We start from the raw sequence: 19409 nt of genomic DNA, 5'->3' as shown, positions 1-19409 counted from the left end.
CTTCATTCTAATACCAATGTTAAAATATGGGATTAGTGTCACTACCTAATTTTCTTCACAAGCTATCAGACAATAAAGCGTGCCTCAATTATTTTATTTTTTAAAAAAGACTATAAATTGCTAAAGAGTTTAAAATTTTCTGGGTACTGAGATACATTAATTCTGTGGAAAAAGTGCGCAAGCATTTTACATGGAAACATACCTTACCTATGCTAAAAAGTGAAACCAGGTAAGTGGTCCTTGGAAAGGAAGACTTGATTTCCTCAGTATGTGTGGTCCTTGAAGTCGCCAAATTTCAACTGTGTCATGTAAATACTCCTTCCTGCAGTGCAAGCCTAGGTCTTGCTGACTGGCTCCCTGGTTCCATGCATGCTGTGTGATGGGGAAAACAGAGCCGAGGAGGAAACACGACACGGACAAGTTTCTCCTGGGGATTCTGATGAGTCTGCTTTTGTGGTAAAAACCAAACACCTGCACCAAGATGCAGATCTTTCTTAATTTTTTTTTTAAATCAGGATTAATTTGCAGTTTTACAAGGCCAGAATAAAAAGTTCAGCAATATATTCTTTTCTGTGAAGCCACATATTACACATTTTGAGAGAGATAAAGATAACCGAGGCTGTCAGATAAGAGATCTAATAATCAAAGCTCTATAGAGGGTAACTATAAACACTCATGTTAAAAACACTTGAGGCCTCAGTCCCACAGATGGCTTCAAAGTGATTTCAGGGGCTCTTTAGGCCCTCAGGAGTAAGTATTGCCTATTTGCAAAATAAATAAGGTGTCCTACACAATGTATGTCCTAACATTTTTCCAGTGCATTTGGTTGTTTCCAGGAAATATATCTGAGATAATGTTCTTTTACCCAACCAGATTAAAGGATCAGAAATAAAAGTCTGGAAGGGCACCTGGGTGGCTCAGTCAGTTAAGCACCCGACTTCGGCTCAGGTCATGATCTCACAGTTCGTGGGTTTGAGCCCCGCGTTGGGCTCTGTGAAGACAGCTCAGAGACTGGATCCTGCTTCACCTTCTGTGTCTCCCTCTCTCTGTCCCTCCCACATTCACATTCTGTCTCTCTCTCTCAAAAAAAATAAACATTAAAAAAAAATTAAAAGAAATAAAAGTCTGGGGAAAGGCTATTCTAAGAGAAGAGATATTTTTCTGAACCACCTGGGACCTGACTCTGCTTTCTGCCCCCAGATGAGGATGTGGCCTTGCTGACCCTGCATCTGATTCAAGAGCCAACTCCTTGCAAGAATTTCCTTAAATGGAAAGGCCTAGCCTCTTAAAAGTAAATTCTTCCACAATGGAGATGTAAGCCCTTAATATAGAGCAACTGTATGGTCACAAAATATGACTTTTATTCAGTTCCAGCAGCAGCCAGCCCCATGCAGACACTGCCATAACTGGGGAGAGCCCCAACAGGGAGCAATGTATAGGAGAAGTGCCACCCCCAGGCATTCAACCTCTGCTCTGCCTGCATGGCCTCCACATTCTGATCACTTTCCATATCCTTGGCTGATTAAAACCAGAATCTGCAATAGAGGCATCTGTTCTCTGTTCCCACAAATCCAGAACCCCTTTAAACACTTCAATTAGCATCAGAAGTGGGTTGAAGATTCCTGCAGCTGGTGCCTGAATCAGAACTGGTACAAAGACCCTTACCAAGTATCCAGGCTTTGAGAAAGATCTGGAAAAGGGGGAAGGAAAAACAAATAAGCTAGAGATGGCTCAATTCAAGGCAAAAGAGCCTCAGGTCTGGGGTCTATAAGGTCACTGTAGGTTGCTTTCTAGGGAGCATGTCAGTGGAAACCTCTCCCCACAGCCAGGTCCAGTGACTAAACAGCAGGCCCAGTAGAAGGCAGGATGGCCCACAGTGAGACTCCCTGGCTCTTGCTGCCTTCACTAACTAAGAAGCCAAGAACAGTGAGATCCCCAAAGGGAATTAAGCCCAGGGCTTGGGGATGTGCTGCTCAAGCCCTTTTTATCCTGACCAAAAGCATGGGAGAGAGAAGCTCTGTGCTCGCTGATCCCACCCTTCCTATGGAAATGGCTATGGAAGTAGGAGGAGGAAGTCAAATGTGGGGTATTAAATAGAGAATAGAAAAATTTGAGGTAGGATACATTTCATTTTGTTTACAAAATTAAGAAAAAATGATGTCTTTACTGGTTTTACCTGATAAAGTGAGCAAGGGAAAGATTCATGCCAAATGTAACTATTCTAAAATGTCTGTGCTAAAGACCTCTCCTCAGAGGCTAATCTGATGTTAACTTTCTATCACCCGGGATATGTGGATTGAGATCTCAACAAAATACTTCTATTGATAAAAGGGTAAGGGATTCATTTTATTTACTGTATGTTTGATTGAGGAAGATTGATCAGATTCAGGCCTGAATCACTGTAGTATTTTTTTTTAATCCTTATTGAGAATTTTTTTTATTCCAGACCTTTTCTTTGATTAGAATTCTGTTTTTCATTATCAGTGCAAAGTCAGCAGAGCATTTGGAAAATAACTTATGTAGAATGTAAAATAAAAAAAAACATATATAAACCCAAGATGACTGTGAGCAAGTCTGAGAAAAATAAAGTTGGCCATAGCAAACATAACTGAACAGAATGGGAGCTGGCAATATGCAAAATGTTATGAAAAAAACAACAGCCACCAAAACAATTCTACTACCTACAAAACACAAAGACACCCACCCAGGTCTGGGAAACAGGAAGAGACCATTTAGATCATTGTTAGATGAGTTTTGGCTAAATTCTGATTCCCTTTCTTTTCTTTTCTCTTCCTTTTTTTTTTTAATGTTTATTTTATTTTTGAGACAGAGAGAGGCAGAGCATGAGTGGGGGAGGGGCAGAGAAAGAGAGACGCACACAGAATCCAAAGCAGGCTCCAGGCTCTGAGCTGTCAGCATACAGCCGGACGTGGAGCTTGAACTCGTCAACCGTGAGATCATGACCTAAGCCAAAATCGGATGCTCGACCAAGTGAGCCACCCAGGCGTCCCTAGTTCCCTTTCTTAAAAGAATGGAAGAGAAACTAAAAATGGACGAGCTGAGCCATAGAACTGAGCTCCAGACTAAAGGAGGGAAAACGGAAAGGAAAAAGAAAAGGTGGATTCATTCCAATGCTGCATTTGATTGGTCAACCCTGTTGGTGCTGAGGCAAGTTCACTGGCATTAGAAGGCCACATTTAGAGCAGACAAAACTCTTAGTCATAACCTCCTCTGTGAATTCTACCTGACTGTCTTTGTAGAGTTACTGGCTTCCTTCTTTGGGCTCCCAGATAAACATTTTATCTTTACTTTTATTTAGCCTATCTTGTTACAGTAATAGAATATAGTAGTTAAGAGCCTGGGCACTGAGTCAGGTTGCCTGGTTTTGACTGTTATTCCCCTTACTACCTATGTAAAAAATAGCAAATTACAGAAACCTAAGCATCTTTTGCGTCAGTTTCCTCATCTGTAAAAAGGGATTAATAATAGTATCTACCACAAGTGGTGCTTTGAAGATTAATGAGATAATACTTGTAAAGCCTTTAGAACACAACTAATGTTATGTATTAAATAAATTTTGTCATCATTTTTTCATCTGCTTAAAACAGGTATGTGAATGGAGGCATGTCAGAAGGAATGTTTACTGTTGAGCTGAGAAGTTAAAAAAATATATATGTTTTTATTCCCAGGACACTCCATGGCCCCTAGTATATTGAATTGAACAGTTTGAGCAATCTAACTGAAGTTCTCTATAACTAACCTTTGTGTTGGATATATTTCTTAATGACCTGGTGCTGAGGACATAAGTGGTGAGATAAAAAAGAGGAGGCAGACATTATGGCTGGCCAATTTGTTATCAAAGTTTCCCTCCAATACCGACAATCTTTAAAAAGTGGCTTTATTTTCCTTGGTTTCAGTTCATTTAAAAATCTTGGAATGGGATCACAATTTATGAGGTTTCTACCTCATTCCCATCCTTTCTTCAAAAAGTTTAACATGTTTGCAAGTTTGGAGAACCATCCTGAAAGGATAATGAAAGGGAGCTGAAAACCAGAAGGCTGCCTTCTAGAGAGTAACCTGGGTTTCAGTCTGGAGCTCTGGTGCTGGGTACATGAGTGGTGACGAGATGGTGGGCCTACCCCCAAAACCATTCACAGCCCATGAGAAATTAAAAGAATTTTAGACAAAACATCAAAATCTTATATTTTTCTGAAAATCTTAAAAATGACAGTATCGATGGTGTTAGTATTTTCATTGCTTTAGTGTTTCTTAAAAGAAGATAAGGATTTTTTGTTTGTTTCTTTTTAGATAAGTGGTGCTTAGGTGATGCTTGAAGTTGGGATTTTCTACACCTAAAAAATTCCATGCCACTTGATCCAATGGTTCAAAGAAGAGAAAACCAAGACCCCTAAAATTTTTATCAGCAACATAATACAAACACATGTAGTGTGACAACGTATGCTGTGACATATCAAAAGACCAGTTAATGGTAATAAGAAAAAATGTATTAATAAAGCCTTAAAATTAGAATATAAAAATAAATTTATTAAAGATAGGAAAATTGGACACATAAACATAAACATTTTTGATCATTTGAAAAATTTTTATTTTTCTGCTCTGTCACTAATGTGGCTCCGTTGCCCAAGTAGCCAGTGCTCACATGAAACAAAAAACAAAAAACACCCTTCATTCCAAATGTGGTTGCTAATAGAGCACCTATAAAAAAGAAGCTGAGCCTGGGTGGCTCAGTTGGTTAAGCGTCTGACTTCAGCTCAGGACATGATCTCATGGTTCTTGAATTTGAGCCTTGTGTTGGTCTCTGTGCTGACAGCTCAGAGCCTGGAGCTTGCTTCAGATTCTGTGTCTCCCTCTTTCTCTGTCCCTCCTCCCCCCCCCCAGAAATAAATATTAAAAAAAAAAAGAGAATCTGGGCTCCTTGATGAGTTGCTGATTTCAAGTTTAGAAAAATGAAAATCAAGATGATTTTGCCATTGCTTATTGAAATTAAGCAATGACAGTTTCAAACATACCTGGAAGTGGTTTTAAATAAGGAAAATAAAATCACCTTGAAGAGGCCCCAAATAGTCAAAGTGTGACAGAAGCATCAAGAAGAAAATTACAAGTCAATTGGTACTCGTTGAGTCTATAAAAGGCTATGAACCAAAATGATGTTCAAAGGGTCAAATAATATAAAGCACAGCCAAGCAAAGTACTTACTGATGTGAATTAAATAAATGCTGCTTGATTACAAAAACATAAGCCTATGACCACCCATCATGGGCCCAAGGGGCACCATATGTTAAAATGCAACATATGGTGAAATATAATTCTGGTCTTCATGTATATCGCATGTATATCAGAACTAACTGGACTAACAGTCATAAGCCAGAGTCAGGAGTAGACTCAGGGAAAATAGGTTTCTAGAACAGTAGAACACTGTGGGGAGATATTGCTTAGGTACCAATCTGGGAACTGAGGCTACCTTCTTCCTCTGGTAGAGTGTGTGGTCTTGTTGACCTTGATTCTGTGTAAGAAATAGGGTGTTTTCATGTTTATAAGCATTTTATTAAATGAAAGGCATGGATAATTAGTTTTCTTGAATGAGTCCCAAATATAAATACCTGTGGTACAGCAATATATTGTTTGCTTCAGATCTGGCAGCACCTAACACACAGGCAACTGCATATGCTCATTAGGGAAATATGGCCAAGGGAAGTTTTGTTATGATAGGTTGCATTCACTTCCACCCTCTCTGGTCAAACCATTTCTGCTACATTTCTATATCCCTGGCTAATTAAGTGGAAATTTACAGTGGGAGTGTGTGTTGGGTCTTTATCAATCCATAATTAACATGAAACACTGAAGACTCATTGTAATTAATGAATTCATATAAAAGTGTGAACTGATTGCCCAAAGGTTTTTTTTTTTTTTTTTTTTTTTTTTTGCCATTACGTGTTTTCTCAATAACTGATACTGGAAGTAAAATATGCTATACAATATTCTCCTGTGATAAGAACTATTCTAGGGTGTAGAATTTAGGAGCTTTGATCATCCATTGTTCCACAAGTTGGTGAGGTAAGAGCTATTTTTGCATACCAAGAGAAGACTTTATTAAGTTAGTTTTGACAGGTATCTTTACCCGACACCACCCAAAGGTTAGTTACATAAGCAGAGATTAACCAGAAGAGCCATCTTGTCCTGAGCCCATCACCAGATCCCGTGCAATGTGGGTCCTGTCCTGAGCCAAGCATAGTGATGGCAGGGAAGAGTTGTCCTGAAGGCTGCCTGAGGAGCTCGCCTGAAGACACGAAGCCTGGGAAAAATAAGTCAGTAAGTGCTGAGCAAGGTCTCAAGTTCTATTACAAAGATGAATGCCAGAATAGGACACGAAGGATGGCTAGAAGGGCAGAATAACAAAAGACAAGACAACTTCCCAGAGCGGGAAGTACCAATACAGAAGCCAACATAACCACTACTTTCCATTATCCACACCAATAACACAACCTAGAAATAAGATGCACATGCAAAATATCTAACACACCCTTGACATAAAGTTGCTCAATAAATACTAGTTCTCTTTCTTTCCTCTAATCCCAGTCGTTAGCATTAGAGAATTATTTCAACAAATTTATATCAAGCAGCTTCCATGGATGGCCAAATGCTAGTTAAAGAGACAAAATATTAATTAAACCTAGTTAAATAATCTAGTTAAAAATAATTTAGTTAAAATAATATTGAATAAAATAATACACAAAATACTAGGGAAAAATTGACCACTAAGATGTTTTCTCTATAAAAGTTCTTCTTCTTTGGATAGGTATCTGTCTCCATGTTAATAGTTACAACTTAGAAAACTATGAAAGAAACAAATTTCTCAAATGTCATGTTTTCCAAGAGGAGGAGAGGATATTGAGATAAGAATGGTGTACCTCATATAAGATACCTAAGGTACCTGGGTGGCTCAGTCAGTTAAGTGTCCGACTCTTGATTTTGACTCAGGTAATGATCTCATGGTTCCTGAGTTTGAGCCCCACACTGGGCTCTGCACTGACAGTGCTGAGCCTAGTTGGGATTTTCTCTCTCCCTGTCTCTCTGCCCCACTCATGCACTCTCTCTATCTCTTTCTCTCTCTCAAAATAAATAAACTTGAAGAAAAATACCTTGTTTGACCCCTAACTATATGGTCAACTAATCTTTGACAAGCAGGAAATAGCCAATGGAAAAAAGACAATGTTGGGAAACACTGGATGGCAAAAAATGGTGCTGGGAAAACTGGACGGCAACATGCAAAAGAATGAAACTGTACCGCTTTCTTACACCAAACACAAAAATAAATTCAAAATGGATGTAATACCCAAATTTGAGACAGGAAAAGATCAACATCCTACGGTAGAACACAGGCAGCAACCTCTTTGACCTTGCCCACAGGAACTTCTTACTAGAAATGTTGCCAGAGGCAAGGGAAACAAAAGCAAAAATGAACTATTGGGACTTCATCAAAATAAAAAGCTTCTGCACAGTGAAGGAAACAATCAACAAAACTAAAAGGCAGCCTATGGAATAAGAGAAGATATTTGCAAATGATATATCTGATAAAAGGTTAGTATCCAAAATCTATAAAGAACATAGCAAACTCAACACCCAAAAAACAAATAATCTAGTTAAGAAATGGGCAGAAGAATGAACAGACTTCTCCAAAGAAGACATACAGATGGCTAACAGACACAGGAAAGATGCTCAACATCAGTCATCATCAGGAAAATACAAATCAAAACCATGATGAGATACCACTTCACTCCTGCCAGAATAGCTAAAATTAACAATATAAGAAACAACAGGTGTTGGCGAGGGCGTAGAGAAAGGGAAACCCTCTTGTATTGATGGTGGGAATACAAACTGGTGCAGCCACTCTTGAGAACAGTATGGAGATTCCTTAAAAAGTTAAAAATAAACTACCCTATGATCCAGCAATTGTACTACTAGGTATTTACCCAAAGGATATAAAAATACAGGTTTGAAGGAGTACATGCACCTGATGTTTATAGCATCTTTATCAACAATAGCAAAGCTATGGAGAGAGCCCAAATATTATCCATCAATTGATGAATGGATAAAGAAGATGTGTACACACACACACACACACACACACACACACACACACACACACCATTGAATATTACTCAGACATCAAAAAGAATGAAATCTTGTCATTTGCAAGGATGTTGATGGAGCTAGAGTGTATTATGCTAAGCAAAAGATGTCAGAGAAAGACAAATACCATATGATTTCACTCATATGTTGAATTTAAGAAACAAATGGATGAATATATGGGAGGGATAAAAGAGATAGGTAAACAAACCATGGAGGGAGGTGGGTGGGGGTTGGGTTAGATGAGTAATGGGTATTAAGGAGGGCACTTGTTACAAGAAACACTGGGTGTTGTATATAAGTGATGAATTATTGAATTATACTCCTAAGTCCAATATTGCACTGTATGTTAATTAACTAGAATTTAAATACAAAATTGAAAAATAACAAAAAAAAAGGCCTTATTCACTGCCATGAACTAATATATAAAGTGCCAGTGATTTTAGTGTTTCTACACTGCATGTATGGAATATTCTAATCCAACATGAAGGTTTATTGAAGTAAGTTGCCTCAAAAAAAAAAGATCTGTGCATGCCATCTTTCTCACATCCATTACCCTCCATTACTCAGGTGTCTTCCATTGGACACCTGTCTAGTTTACTCAGGTGTAAGGAGACAGACCCTATGGTAGTTGTACTTTGCAGGAAGTATATAATTTATGAGTAGTTCATTGTTTGCTTTGGAGAAGGAATATGTTCAAGGATGCCAGTTTCAAAACCATTTTACTATTTATTGTGTTCTTTGGTTTTTCCTTTTTCTTATCAAACATTTGTGCAAGATCTACATAAGTAGGTTAGGAATACATCCAATGGAACCTTCTGAAATATAGCCAGAAAATAGGTCACACTAAATCATAGCAAAGGTGGGTGGTCAAGTACCACAACACTACAACAGAAACACATGTGCGCACACACACACACACACACACACACACACATACACACACACACATGAATGAAATCTTACATTTGAAAGACAGCAGGTGCCAGTCAAAAAGTATGCTCGACAAAAACACTGAAAAATATATACTAAACTTTAGATTAAAATAACTGGGATTAGCTGTGCACTTTATATAATATATTCATAGCTTTAAGACTTTGTAAGCTGCCTATTTTTTCAAATACCACCTTTTCAATTAAAAGGGTGCTTACTTCTAATGGAAGAATTCATTACAATAAATCAGATGAGATTTTTGCACTCTTATCCAGAGTGATTTTATGCTCAAAAGCTCAATAACATTGAAAAAACTATTATATTTAAGACATTTTTGGCATTAAAGGAAGGGTAAAGTTGCCTTAAAACAGTCCTTTTTGGTTCAAAAAGCAAATAATTGGGAGAAAAAATAAAGGAAACAAACACCCTAAAATGAGTAAAAATGTAGACTCTATTGAAGGAACTGCAGCTTTATACTTCATTTCACTGAAACTAAATAGGCATCCTCTGTTCTGTAGAATGACTGGATTAGGCTGCCAAGTTAGCCTGAATTTTATTTACAGTTTTCACTGCTATGATTCAGCAATTGTCCATTACTCTCAAATAATCAAGGTATGGTGGAAAATATAGCCACATTATGGTTCCAGCTCTTGAGAGCACAACCCCTGGCATATGCAATTTACACAAAGAGAAATACTGGAATGAATTTGAACTTTTGTATGCTTGAAAACTAAAGCGTATTCAATGTAAACAGGGACAATTCACAATGCTCTGAACCAAATTACCAGATTCCATGAATTCCTTCTGGTTAGTTGTCAAACATTTTGGGGAAGAATCCATACTTGAAGTCCAAATGAAGAATAAGGGATAAGTAATAGCTACCAGAAATATATTTTGGAAATGTAGTATTCACAGTACTTCCTGCCAGAGAACTTCTCAAGGCAATTTAGAAATGCTAAAATGTTACCTTCATAAGGAAAAACTCATTTAATGTAAATTATATGATGTTTTCCTCACATTTGACAAAGTGTACCAAACTTACAGTCAATCTATAGAGGAGAGTAGATGTTCTTTTTGGTCATCATTTATGAAACAAACAGTAATATAAACATGACTGTACCACACATCACAGTTAAGAGGAATGAAGTCCTGATTAAACATCTGGATCTCTTTAATAGCAACTTCAATATAATCATCAGTAACCACAGAGCTTTGGAATATTAGAATAAGAATGTGTGATCCCAAGCAAAGCTTTAGATGAACACCTCTAGCTCCATTCAGGGTTTGGAGTTGGGAATTCAACAAATAATAGAGTATGAGCTGAAAAAGCACTGACATTCCAGCACCTGTTGCTCATTAACTGAATCCACTTGGACAAGGAATTATACCTTTGGTTGCTTATCCTTGAAGCAGGGATAATACTACTCATGTGGCCTCATTCACACAGAATTGTAGCATCAAAGCCAGCAGCAGCACAGCAGTAGTAAAAGAGAAAGTAATAATATGGCTTTCATTTTCTGAGTGTTTATTCTGTGCCATGGACTAAAAACAACATGGTGAGCATAGGCATGCCATCATTTGTAGACAAGGAAGCTGAGGCTTAGAGGGCAAAACTTGCACAAGGTTGCATATGTGCTGCTGGCAGAATCCAAGTGTGAACACAAACTACTCTGACTCTGGAGGTCATGATCTGATTCACATCTCAAATGCATTCCCATGTATCATCTAATGAGGTATTGATGGTACACTGTAAATGGCAAAGCACCACAGTAATGCAATGTGTTATTACTGCCATTTTTTAAAGTTTTTAAAGTGTATTTTCTTCTGAATATATAATACTATTCTTAGCAAGAGCCCATTAATTCAAGAAATTAAGGAAAAAGCATGAATGAATATGCAACTTGTCACCTAAAACATGGAAAATAAGTTTAAAATAGAGGTGACGGTGGTGTCATTTCATACATTTGTACATTCACACACATCCGCACAAAGTCTCAACCCGCAAACATCAAGTATCTCTCAAAATGCCAATGGAAGTTGCTGGAATCATTAAAAATCCAGGAGATTTGTTGTGTATGGGTCATGACTCCCTAAGTCCATACTGACCCTGGCAGTCTGCTCACAGAAGGTTATTAGAGACATAGGACAAGCATGTTAGGCTGCAAATAGTCAGTGGCCAAGCCTCCCAGGGATAACAAAGGGCAGCAAGTTAGCAAAGCTGAAGCTTTAAGCCTCCTTGTTGGCAGCAAAAAACAATTACAGGGAACTGGACAAGTAATAAAGGCATATCAACCATCTCCACACTGTCCTAGTTTTTCTAAGCACTTAAAACAGACAAAAGATTCCATTTACCAAGGACAGGTAAACTAATTTATAGTTAAATTCACACGCTATTTATTTGCAAACACTCTTTTCCCAGAAATAGGTTCAGTCCTGAGTGAAATAGAAAAAAACAGAAAAAAGTGACCTCTATACTTCCCTTCTACATTTCTCCTTTTCTGAAATTGTCCTCATTCCTCCTAGGGCCTCCACATGCTATACCTAGCTGATCCCATCACAGACAACAAGGACCCAAATGTTTATGACCACCTCCATTCTCCCTTTACTGTGTTACTGCTCTTTGTTTCTTCCAGAAGAGATGAAATAAACCCCAAAGGCCAGAATGTACAGGTACATGGATTAAACACTGCATGTTTTCAAGTGGTACTTTCACATCATTCCCTTCTCAGAAGTGATCTCACCTTCATCCTGGATATGTGCAGTGCACAATCTATACAGCCATACTCAGACCTACATACAGATCCAAAATCAGAACAGGCATAAAGAATTTTATTCATTCATCTGTTCATTCACTTATTCAACTCAATAAATAATTATTGTATCTAGCATGTGCCAGACACTGATGGGTCCTGGGCAAATTCAAGTAAATAATAATGTACAATCCCTGCCCTCAAGGAACTCATAGTCTAGACATGTCAACAATAAGTAACATTACAGAGTAGAGCATGCTAGTCATGGGACAGGAGGGAATTCTTATGCAGTCCTGGCATCAGGGAAGGAAAGGAGGGCCTTACCACATTTGGGTTGACCTTATGTCGAAAGCATGTGATGTTCACCACGTATGGCCAATCATCAGGCTCCATCAGCACCCCAGCAGCATGAGCACATGTGACATGGAAGGAGGCTGGGCAACGGCCGTAGGAACACTGGATGCAGGCTCCAGAGACCTTCTTGACCCGGTGTCTGCAGAAGATGCATTTCTGTAGGGTGAAAATGAAGAATATCAATTCAAACTCTGTAACTCAGCTTATTTCCACACTTCAGAGAATAATAGCTATTAGAGATGCAGAAAACTGATTACATCAACAAGTCCTGGCCCTCCAGGGGCCCTAGTGGTGAGAGCAACTGTGAAAATATAAGTCATGTACTTCTAATGAAACGCACTGCTATGGTCACATATTACCAAACACATGTTGAAACATCTGTGGTTAAGAAAGCCAAAGCCTTTTGCATATGCTTCTCCAGTCACAGTGAGGAAAAGCCCCCAGGGTGCTCCTATAAATCACCCATGAATGCTTAAGTTACCTCCCTTTTACCTCCTGCATGGCAGGACTTTTGGTACATCAAGAGATAGAATATGGGTTTGGAATACAGGTACCTACTCTCCTAAGTTAGATGAAGTCTTCAGAAATATCCAAAATAGCACACAGATGGTCTAATTTTTCTATTTACAAGGAACTGTGTTAAATGGTCCAATGTGGAAAATAGGGGCTCAAGTGCTTAATAATACACATCTGAACCCTACATGACTGACACAAAAATATGCTTCCCAAAGTAAGAAAGTTGAAAATCACCCCAAAGGGCATGATTTTGTTGAGTATTCATAGCTGACTATGCCTGAAGAGAGAATGAAAATAAAAACAGCAATCTAAAAACTACCACAGTCTAAAAATTAAATCACATACAGTTGGCCCTAGACATTATTAATATATTTGTTATGAAAGATGAGAAAAATCAAACAGCTTCACTATATGTACAATTAGTAAATACTTAAGGACTAGAAACAGTGGGTGTAGAATAAGGTTCAGAAAGCAGAAGAAACAGAATGATCTACAAGCTTGACTTTTCATTCACATGGATAAAAAGGGTCTGCAATCTGACCAAATGCTGGTGTGCTCTTTTATAGGAACATTTTCCTTCCTGGGACAGGAACGGTACTTAAACTCAATGTCTTTTGGGGATTGTAATATTTTATCACAGACCTTAAGAATCAATGTGCACTTAACTTTTCATTCTTCTTTGCCTTCACATCCGATCAGCAACTTCAGTCTTACAGATTCTGTACCTTAATCTTGCTCTGATCTTTCCCTATCCATCTATATCAACTGCCGCTGCCTCTGCTCGTGGTACCCAGCATAGGAGTGTCCTCCTAACCGGTCTTTTATTTCATTCCACTTCAATCATCCTCCCCAGGAAAAGGCCAGTGATCTCTTTACAACATAAATCTAAGGTCAGCCCCCTGCTTAAATGTCCTTCAACGGCTTCTCCTTATCTCCAAAATATTCCAGAAAAAAAGGAACAGCATGAGATGGAAGAGGAAACCTTAGAAAAGGCTCTTATGGTCCATATGAACAGTCTTATTTCTCACTAGTCCCCACAGGGGCTCTACACTTCAGGCATTTATCTGATCTCCCTATACATCTAGATTCAATATACAATGAAGCATTTTTAAAGTGGGGGTTAAGAATGTGGCTTAGCTGATTTAAAAACTACACACAAACACACAGAACTGAAACAAGATTCATTATAATCTGAATAAAAGCATTATTTAATATCTTGATGTCTTGGCAATTCTTGTTATCAGTTTCAATACATTCTTGGTAATTCTTGGTAGTATTTTTTTTTAATACTTATTTTTGAGAGAGTAAGGGGGAGAGGGAGACAGAGAAAGAGAAAGAGAGAGAGAGAGAGAGAGAGAGAGAGAGAGAAGGGGAGCGGCAGAGAGATACAGGGAGACACAGAATCTGAAGCAGGCTCCAGGCTCTGAGCTGTCAGCACAGAGCCCAATGCAGGGCTCAAAATCACGAACTGTGAGATCATGACCTAAGCTGAAGTCGGACGCTTAACCGACTGAGTCACCCAGATGCCCTGTTATTTTGGAATCTTTTTGCCAATTCCAATCTTTTGAAATGTGATGGCAGATATAATAGCAAAAATTCATAACAGGAGCCCCAGGCATAATCAATCTTTTAAGAGCCTAATCATACTACCTAGATGTCAGCGTTTGAGTAAGTTCAGATAATGACAGATATGAAAGGAGAAACTGTTTCTTATTTTCCTAATTAAATAGGATTTTTTAAGAGTAGGAAAGAGTATTGTGATTTAGCTAATTAATGAATTGGTAACTCCAGCCTCTTCCATCATTAGCTTCCTCATTAAACAGAGACCTTCCAGAATAGGTGAAGGAGGAGTGCATGGGTGGCTCAGTCAAGCGTCTGACTCTCGATTTCAGTTCAGGTCATAATCCCAGGGTCATGGGACCAAGCCCCATGTCAGGCTCTGTACTGAATGTGGAGCCTGCTTGGGACTCTCTCTCTCCCTCTGCTCCTCCCCCCACTTGCACACATGCACACACAATCTCTCTCTCTCAAAAAGTTTTTTAGGGGCACCTAAGTGGCTCAGTCAGGTGAGCATCAAACTTCACCTCAGATCATGATCTCACAGTTCATGAGTTTGAGCCTTCATTGGGCTCTCTGCTGTCAGCATGGAACCTGCTTTGGATTCCACTTTGGATCCTCTGTCTCCCTCTCTCTCTGCCCCTCCCCTGCTCTCTATCTCCTCTCTCTCTCAAAAAAAAAAAGGAAAAAAGAAAAAAGAAAGAAATAAAAAGTTTTTTTAAAAAGGCAAAGGAAACAGAGATAATACACTTAATCCCAGTGAGGATTCAATCCTTGGAATCTAATAAGGGAAGGGCCCTCTTTTCCCCCAGAGGCAGTCATCTCTAAGAATACAACTTTATCCTTTGCAAAATCAATCTAACTTCAGACTAGTATAATTTGATGCTTTGGAAGATGTTTATTCATAGAGTTGGAAAGTTTGACTAAAACATCAAGCAGGTTCTTGAGGAGATAAATACATAAAACCAAGTAGGGGAGCCATTCTGTATCTTATAGTATAGCCTATGTTACATTTCCAAACCCCATTTTCACTTGTTGACTACTAAACCAGTTATTCTGTATCCTGGATGAAATGTCTATGGCAATCTGACACCTACACAATGTCTTAGCTACAGAATTTAATTCAGCAGGGCAAAGACAAGGACAAATAGATACTTCTTAAGAAATGTTACAGTGGAATAAGCACTATGAAAGAAGTAGAGACAAAGTGCTATGTGGAACCAGAATGACTGTGCAATGAGTCATGCTTGGAGGCAAGATAGGGAAGAAGGCCTTCAAGAAACACATTGCTGATTGGATCAAGATGGTAGAGTCAGCCTGTGTTACAAACTTCCCAGCTTCAACCCCTAAGTAAAGATAAAGGAAAAAGAGTGAAACCCTAATAGTACTGACTATCAAGAAAAGGTGTAACTAACCCCAGGGAGCAAATCCCCAGAAAACAGTAGATATCTCTGAGGAGACAGTTCTGGTAAGGCCAGTGCCAAGAGTGGAAGCAAACACCTAAAAGACAAGCTACCCACTGTCAGACCAGCCCATGGCCCATCCTGCCCCAATTATCATCAGCAGGTGAGGTCATCCTATCTGATCTGAATCTGAGTCCTGTGATCTGACCCATCATTCACCAACAAGACAAGTAGATTTTCATTTGGGCTGAGAAAAGAAAAAGTACACCCATGATGTGCAACCAAAATACAATCAGACATTTTAAAAACCAGAAACATTTGAAGGAAAACAAAAATAAATGAGAGGTGCTATGATTATTACCAAATAGAAGAATATCTGACCTAAGGAGTCAGGTAAGTGAAAGCAGATGAATTTAAAAGAGGTACAGTACAGATTATGATACAGATTCCAAAATATATCCCATCAATTAAAAAAAAAATGAACAACTACATAGCTCTAAGACATTCAAAATATCATTGTTAAAAAGAATCAAGATGGAGTGCCTGGGTGACGCAATAGGTTAAGCGTCCAACTCTTGATTTCAGCTCAGGTCATGATCTCACAGTTTATGGTTCAAGCCCCACGTCAGGCTCCACACTGACAGCACAGAGCCTGCTTGGAATTCTCTCTCTCCCTCTGCCCCTCCCCTACTCATGCTCACTCTCTCTCTCTCAAAATAAATAAACATTAAGAAAAAGAAGAATCAAGGCCCGCGGCGGAGGGTGGCGGCAGGCAGGCAGACAGGCAGGCAGGCTGGCAGGTGCATAGGTGAAGCGCGGCACCCGCTGGGCTTGGGACTTGTGGAGCAGGCTCTTGAGGCTCCCAGCTGCAGCCACTGGCGTCTACGGCCATACCACCCTGAACACGCCAGATCGCCTCTGATCTCGGCTGCTAAGCAGGGCCGGGCCTGGTTAGTACTTGGATGGGAGACCACCTGGGAATACCAGGTGCTGTAGGCTTTTGCCTTTGGCCTCCTTGACCTCTCCTTTGCCCCCCCCCCCCTCCCCAGGGAGCACGGCTCCTGGGGCCAAACACACCCCAGCCACTGCTCCCTCAGCCCCTCCCCGGGGGCCAGCAAAGCGGCCTGGCCAGGCCCCGCCCCGCCCGGCCCACACACCCCACCCCACTTCACAAGGGGCACGCTCCCCGCTCCCCGCACCCGGCCAAATCCCACTGCACCGGCTGGAAGCCACACCCAAGCTTTGCACCTTTCCTGACACACCACCCACACCCGCACCCGCACCCGCACGGGGGGGGGGGTGTGGTGCAGGTGGGACTGGGGGTTGGCGCCTGGGGACTGGAGGGTGGGGGCTGGGTGGGTGGATAAAAAAAAAAAAAAGAAAAAAAAAAAAGAAAAAGAAGACTCAAGATGTATTGGATTACATCCCAAATTAGCAACTGGAAGATGGAGCCTATAGAACAGAGAAGAAAATATCAAAATAAGTAAAATAGAACACAAATGCTAACCAGTTTGGTAAAATCCAGATATTCTATTATCTTTCCAAAAGGCATTTTAGAGGAATAAAAACAGACAAAATAACAGAAATTTTTTCCAGACCTGAAAAAAAGGCCCAACAGGTAGAATCAAGTAAAAAAAACAAAAAAACAAAAAAACAAAAAAAAAAGAAAAAAGAAAACAAAAGAAAAAAGAATCACCTAAACACATCTTAGACTTCAAAATAAAAAGACAAAATCCCAAAATCTTCCAGAAAAGAAAAGAGAAAAATAAGATTACCATCAGATCTCTAATTTGCAAAAGTGAATGTTAAAAGACAATGAAGCAATGTCTTTGGTTTCTGGAAGAAAATTAAATTTGGTCTATAGTCAGCCTAGTTATCATTCAAATGTGAGGCCAAACATAGGAATCTTTCCTTCTTCTTACATAAACAAGGATCAGAAGTAAGTGTGAAGTGAAGAACAACCAAAATGCTAAATATGTAGATAAGTCTAAATGAGTATTGACTTTATACACAATAATAGTAATGTCTTCTGGGTTTCAAATATAGAGAACATGAACAGATGACAACTAAAGCGTATAAGAAAGAAATGGTAAAAGTGACATTTAAAATGTCTAAGGTTCTTGAGTTGTTTGGGACAAGGGTGAAAGTACCAATTAACTTATAGTGTGAAAAACGAAACAGAATAAGGAAAAATAATAAATTCAAACAAAGGCATGAAAGGAAGGAAACAGAAGCAGCACAGACAGGAGTAAAGGGAAAGCATATTGTAATCTGGCAGAACTGAACTCAAATATGCCAGTATGTTATGTGTAAACAGACTAAACTTTATAGACCATGGGTAGCAAACTTATTCTTACAGTGCCAAATAATAAATATTTTAGGCTTGTGTAGTATATAGTCCCAATTGCAACCACTCAATTCTGCCATTATAGCACAAAAGCAGCCATGGATAATCTGCAAATGATGAGTGTCATTGTGTTCCAGTAAAACTTTATATACAACAATAAACACACACCTTAGTTTGCTGACCGCTGCTTTGGCCATAGGCACATATTTGAAGATAGTAGGCTGAGAAATGATAGAGTTAGTATTTAAAAGTAGCCACTCTAGCAGCAAGAGGGATCAAGGTGGAAAAACTGTTAGGAAGCCACAGAAAAACTGAGGCACAGGATAATGAGGCCTTGGGTTCGGGAAACAGCTATTAGGAGAAAGGTAAACTTTGAGTTTTTTACTCTTGTTACCCTTTGTTGATAGAGGTTCTAGGTGTTCCTCTGAATAGAGCTCTGCACTTAAGATCAGGGTTGAACAAACCAGCATTCTTCTCGAAGCTAGAACAAGCAATCCTAAAATTCACATGGAACCACAAAAGGCCCCGAATAGCCAAAGTAATTTTGAAGAAGACCAAAGCAGGAGGCATCACAATCCCAGACTTTAGCCTCTACTACAAAGCTGTCATCATCAAGACAGCATGGTATTGGCACAAAAACAGACACATAGACCAATGGAATAGAATAGAAACCCCAGAACTAGACCCACAAACGTATGGCCAACTAATCTTTGACAAAGCAGGAAAGAATATCCAGTGGAAAAAAGACAGTCTCTTTAACAAATGGTGCTGGGAGAACCAGACAGCAACATGCAGAAGGTTGAAACTAGACCCCTTTCTCACACCATTCACAAAAATAAACTCAAAATGGATAAAGGACCTGAATGTGAGACAGGAAACCATCAAAACCCTAGAGGAGAAAATAGGAAAAGACCTCTCTGACCTCAGCCGTAGCAATTTCTTACTTGACACATCCCCAAAGGCAAGGGAATTAAAAGCAAAAATGAACTATTGGCACCTCATGAAGATAAAAAGCTTCTGCACAGCAAAGGAAACAACCAACAAAACTAAAAGGCAACCAATGGAATGGGAAAAGATATTTGCAAATGACATATCGGACAAAGGGCTAATATCCAAAATCTATAAAGAGCTCACCAAACTCCACACCCGAAAAACAAATAATCCAGTGAAGAAATGGGCAGAAAACATGAATAGACACTTCTCTAAAGAAGATATCTGGATGGCCAACAGGCACATGAAAAGATGCTCAACGTCGCTCCTCATCAGGGAAATACAAGTCAAAACCACACTCAGATATAACCTCACGCCAGTCAGAGTGGCCAAAATGAACAAATCAGGAGACTATAGATGCTGGAGAGGATGTGGAGAAATGGGAACCCTCTTGCACTGTTGGTGGGAATG

The 19409-nt window shown here is 39.4% G+C and overlaps 1 protein-coding gene and 1 non-coding gene across 22 annotated transcripts in view; one reads left to right on the top strand and one right to left on the bottom strand.

The window, feature by feature from the left end:
• The window catches only part of KDM4C (lysine demethylase 4C), a 430991-nt gene that overhangs the window by 53878 nt on the left and 357704 nt on the right, over positions 1–19409 (bottom strand). For 19 of the 21 annotated variants that reach the window (XM_045042970.1, XM_045042971.1, XM_045042967.1 and 16 more), the window contains one exon: positions 12156–12341. In XM_045042970.1, coding sequence (XP_044898905.1) covers positions 12156–12341 — 186 coding nt within the window. Of the gene's footprint in view, positions 1–4921; positions 6314–12155; positions 12342–19409 lie in introns of those variants that run through there. The other 2 variants (XM_045042981.1, XR_002737508.2) reach the window with 2 other exon arrangements.
• On the top strand, positions 16542–16660 carry LOC111557633. Its single transcript, XR_002737872.1, has one exon. It is a non-coding gene; the product is annotated as a 5S ribosomal RNA (ribosomal RNA).

The sequence above is a fragment of the Felis catus genome, chromosome D4 (genome assembly GCF_018350175.1).
Source record: "Felis catus isolate Fca126 chromosome D4, F.catus_Fca126_mat1.0, whole genome shotgun sequence".
Taxonomy (NCBI): domain Eukaryota; kingdom Metazoa; phylum Chordata; class Mammalia; order Carnivora; family Felidae; genus Felis; species Felis catus.
Note: the sequence above shows the minus strand (reverse complement) of the source record. Positions and strands in the feature narration are given on the sequence as shown.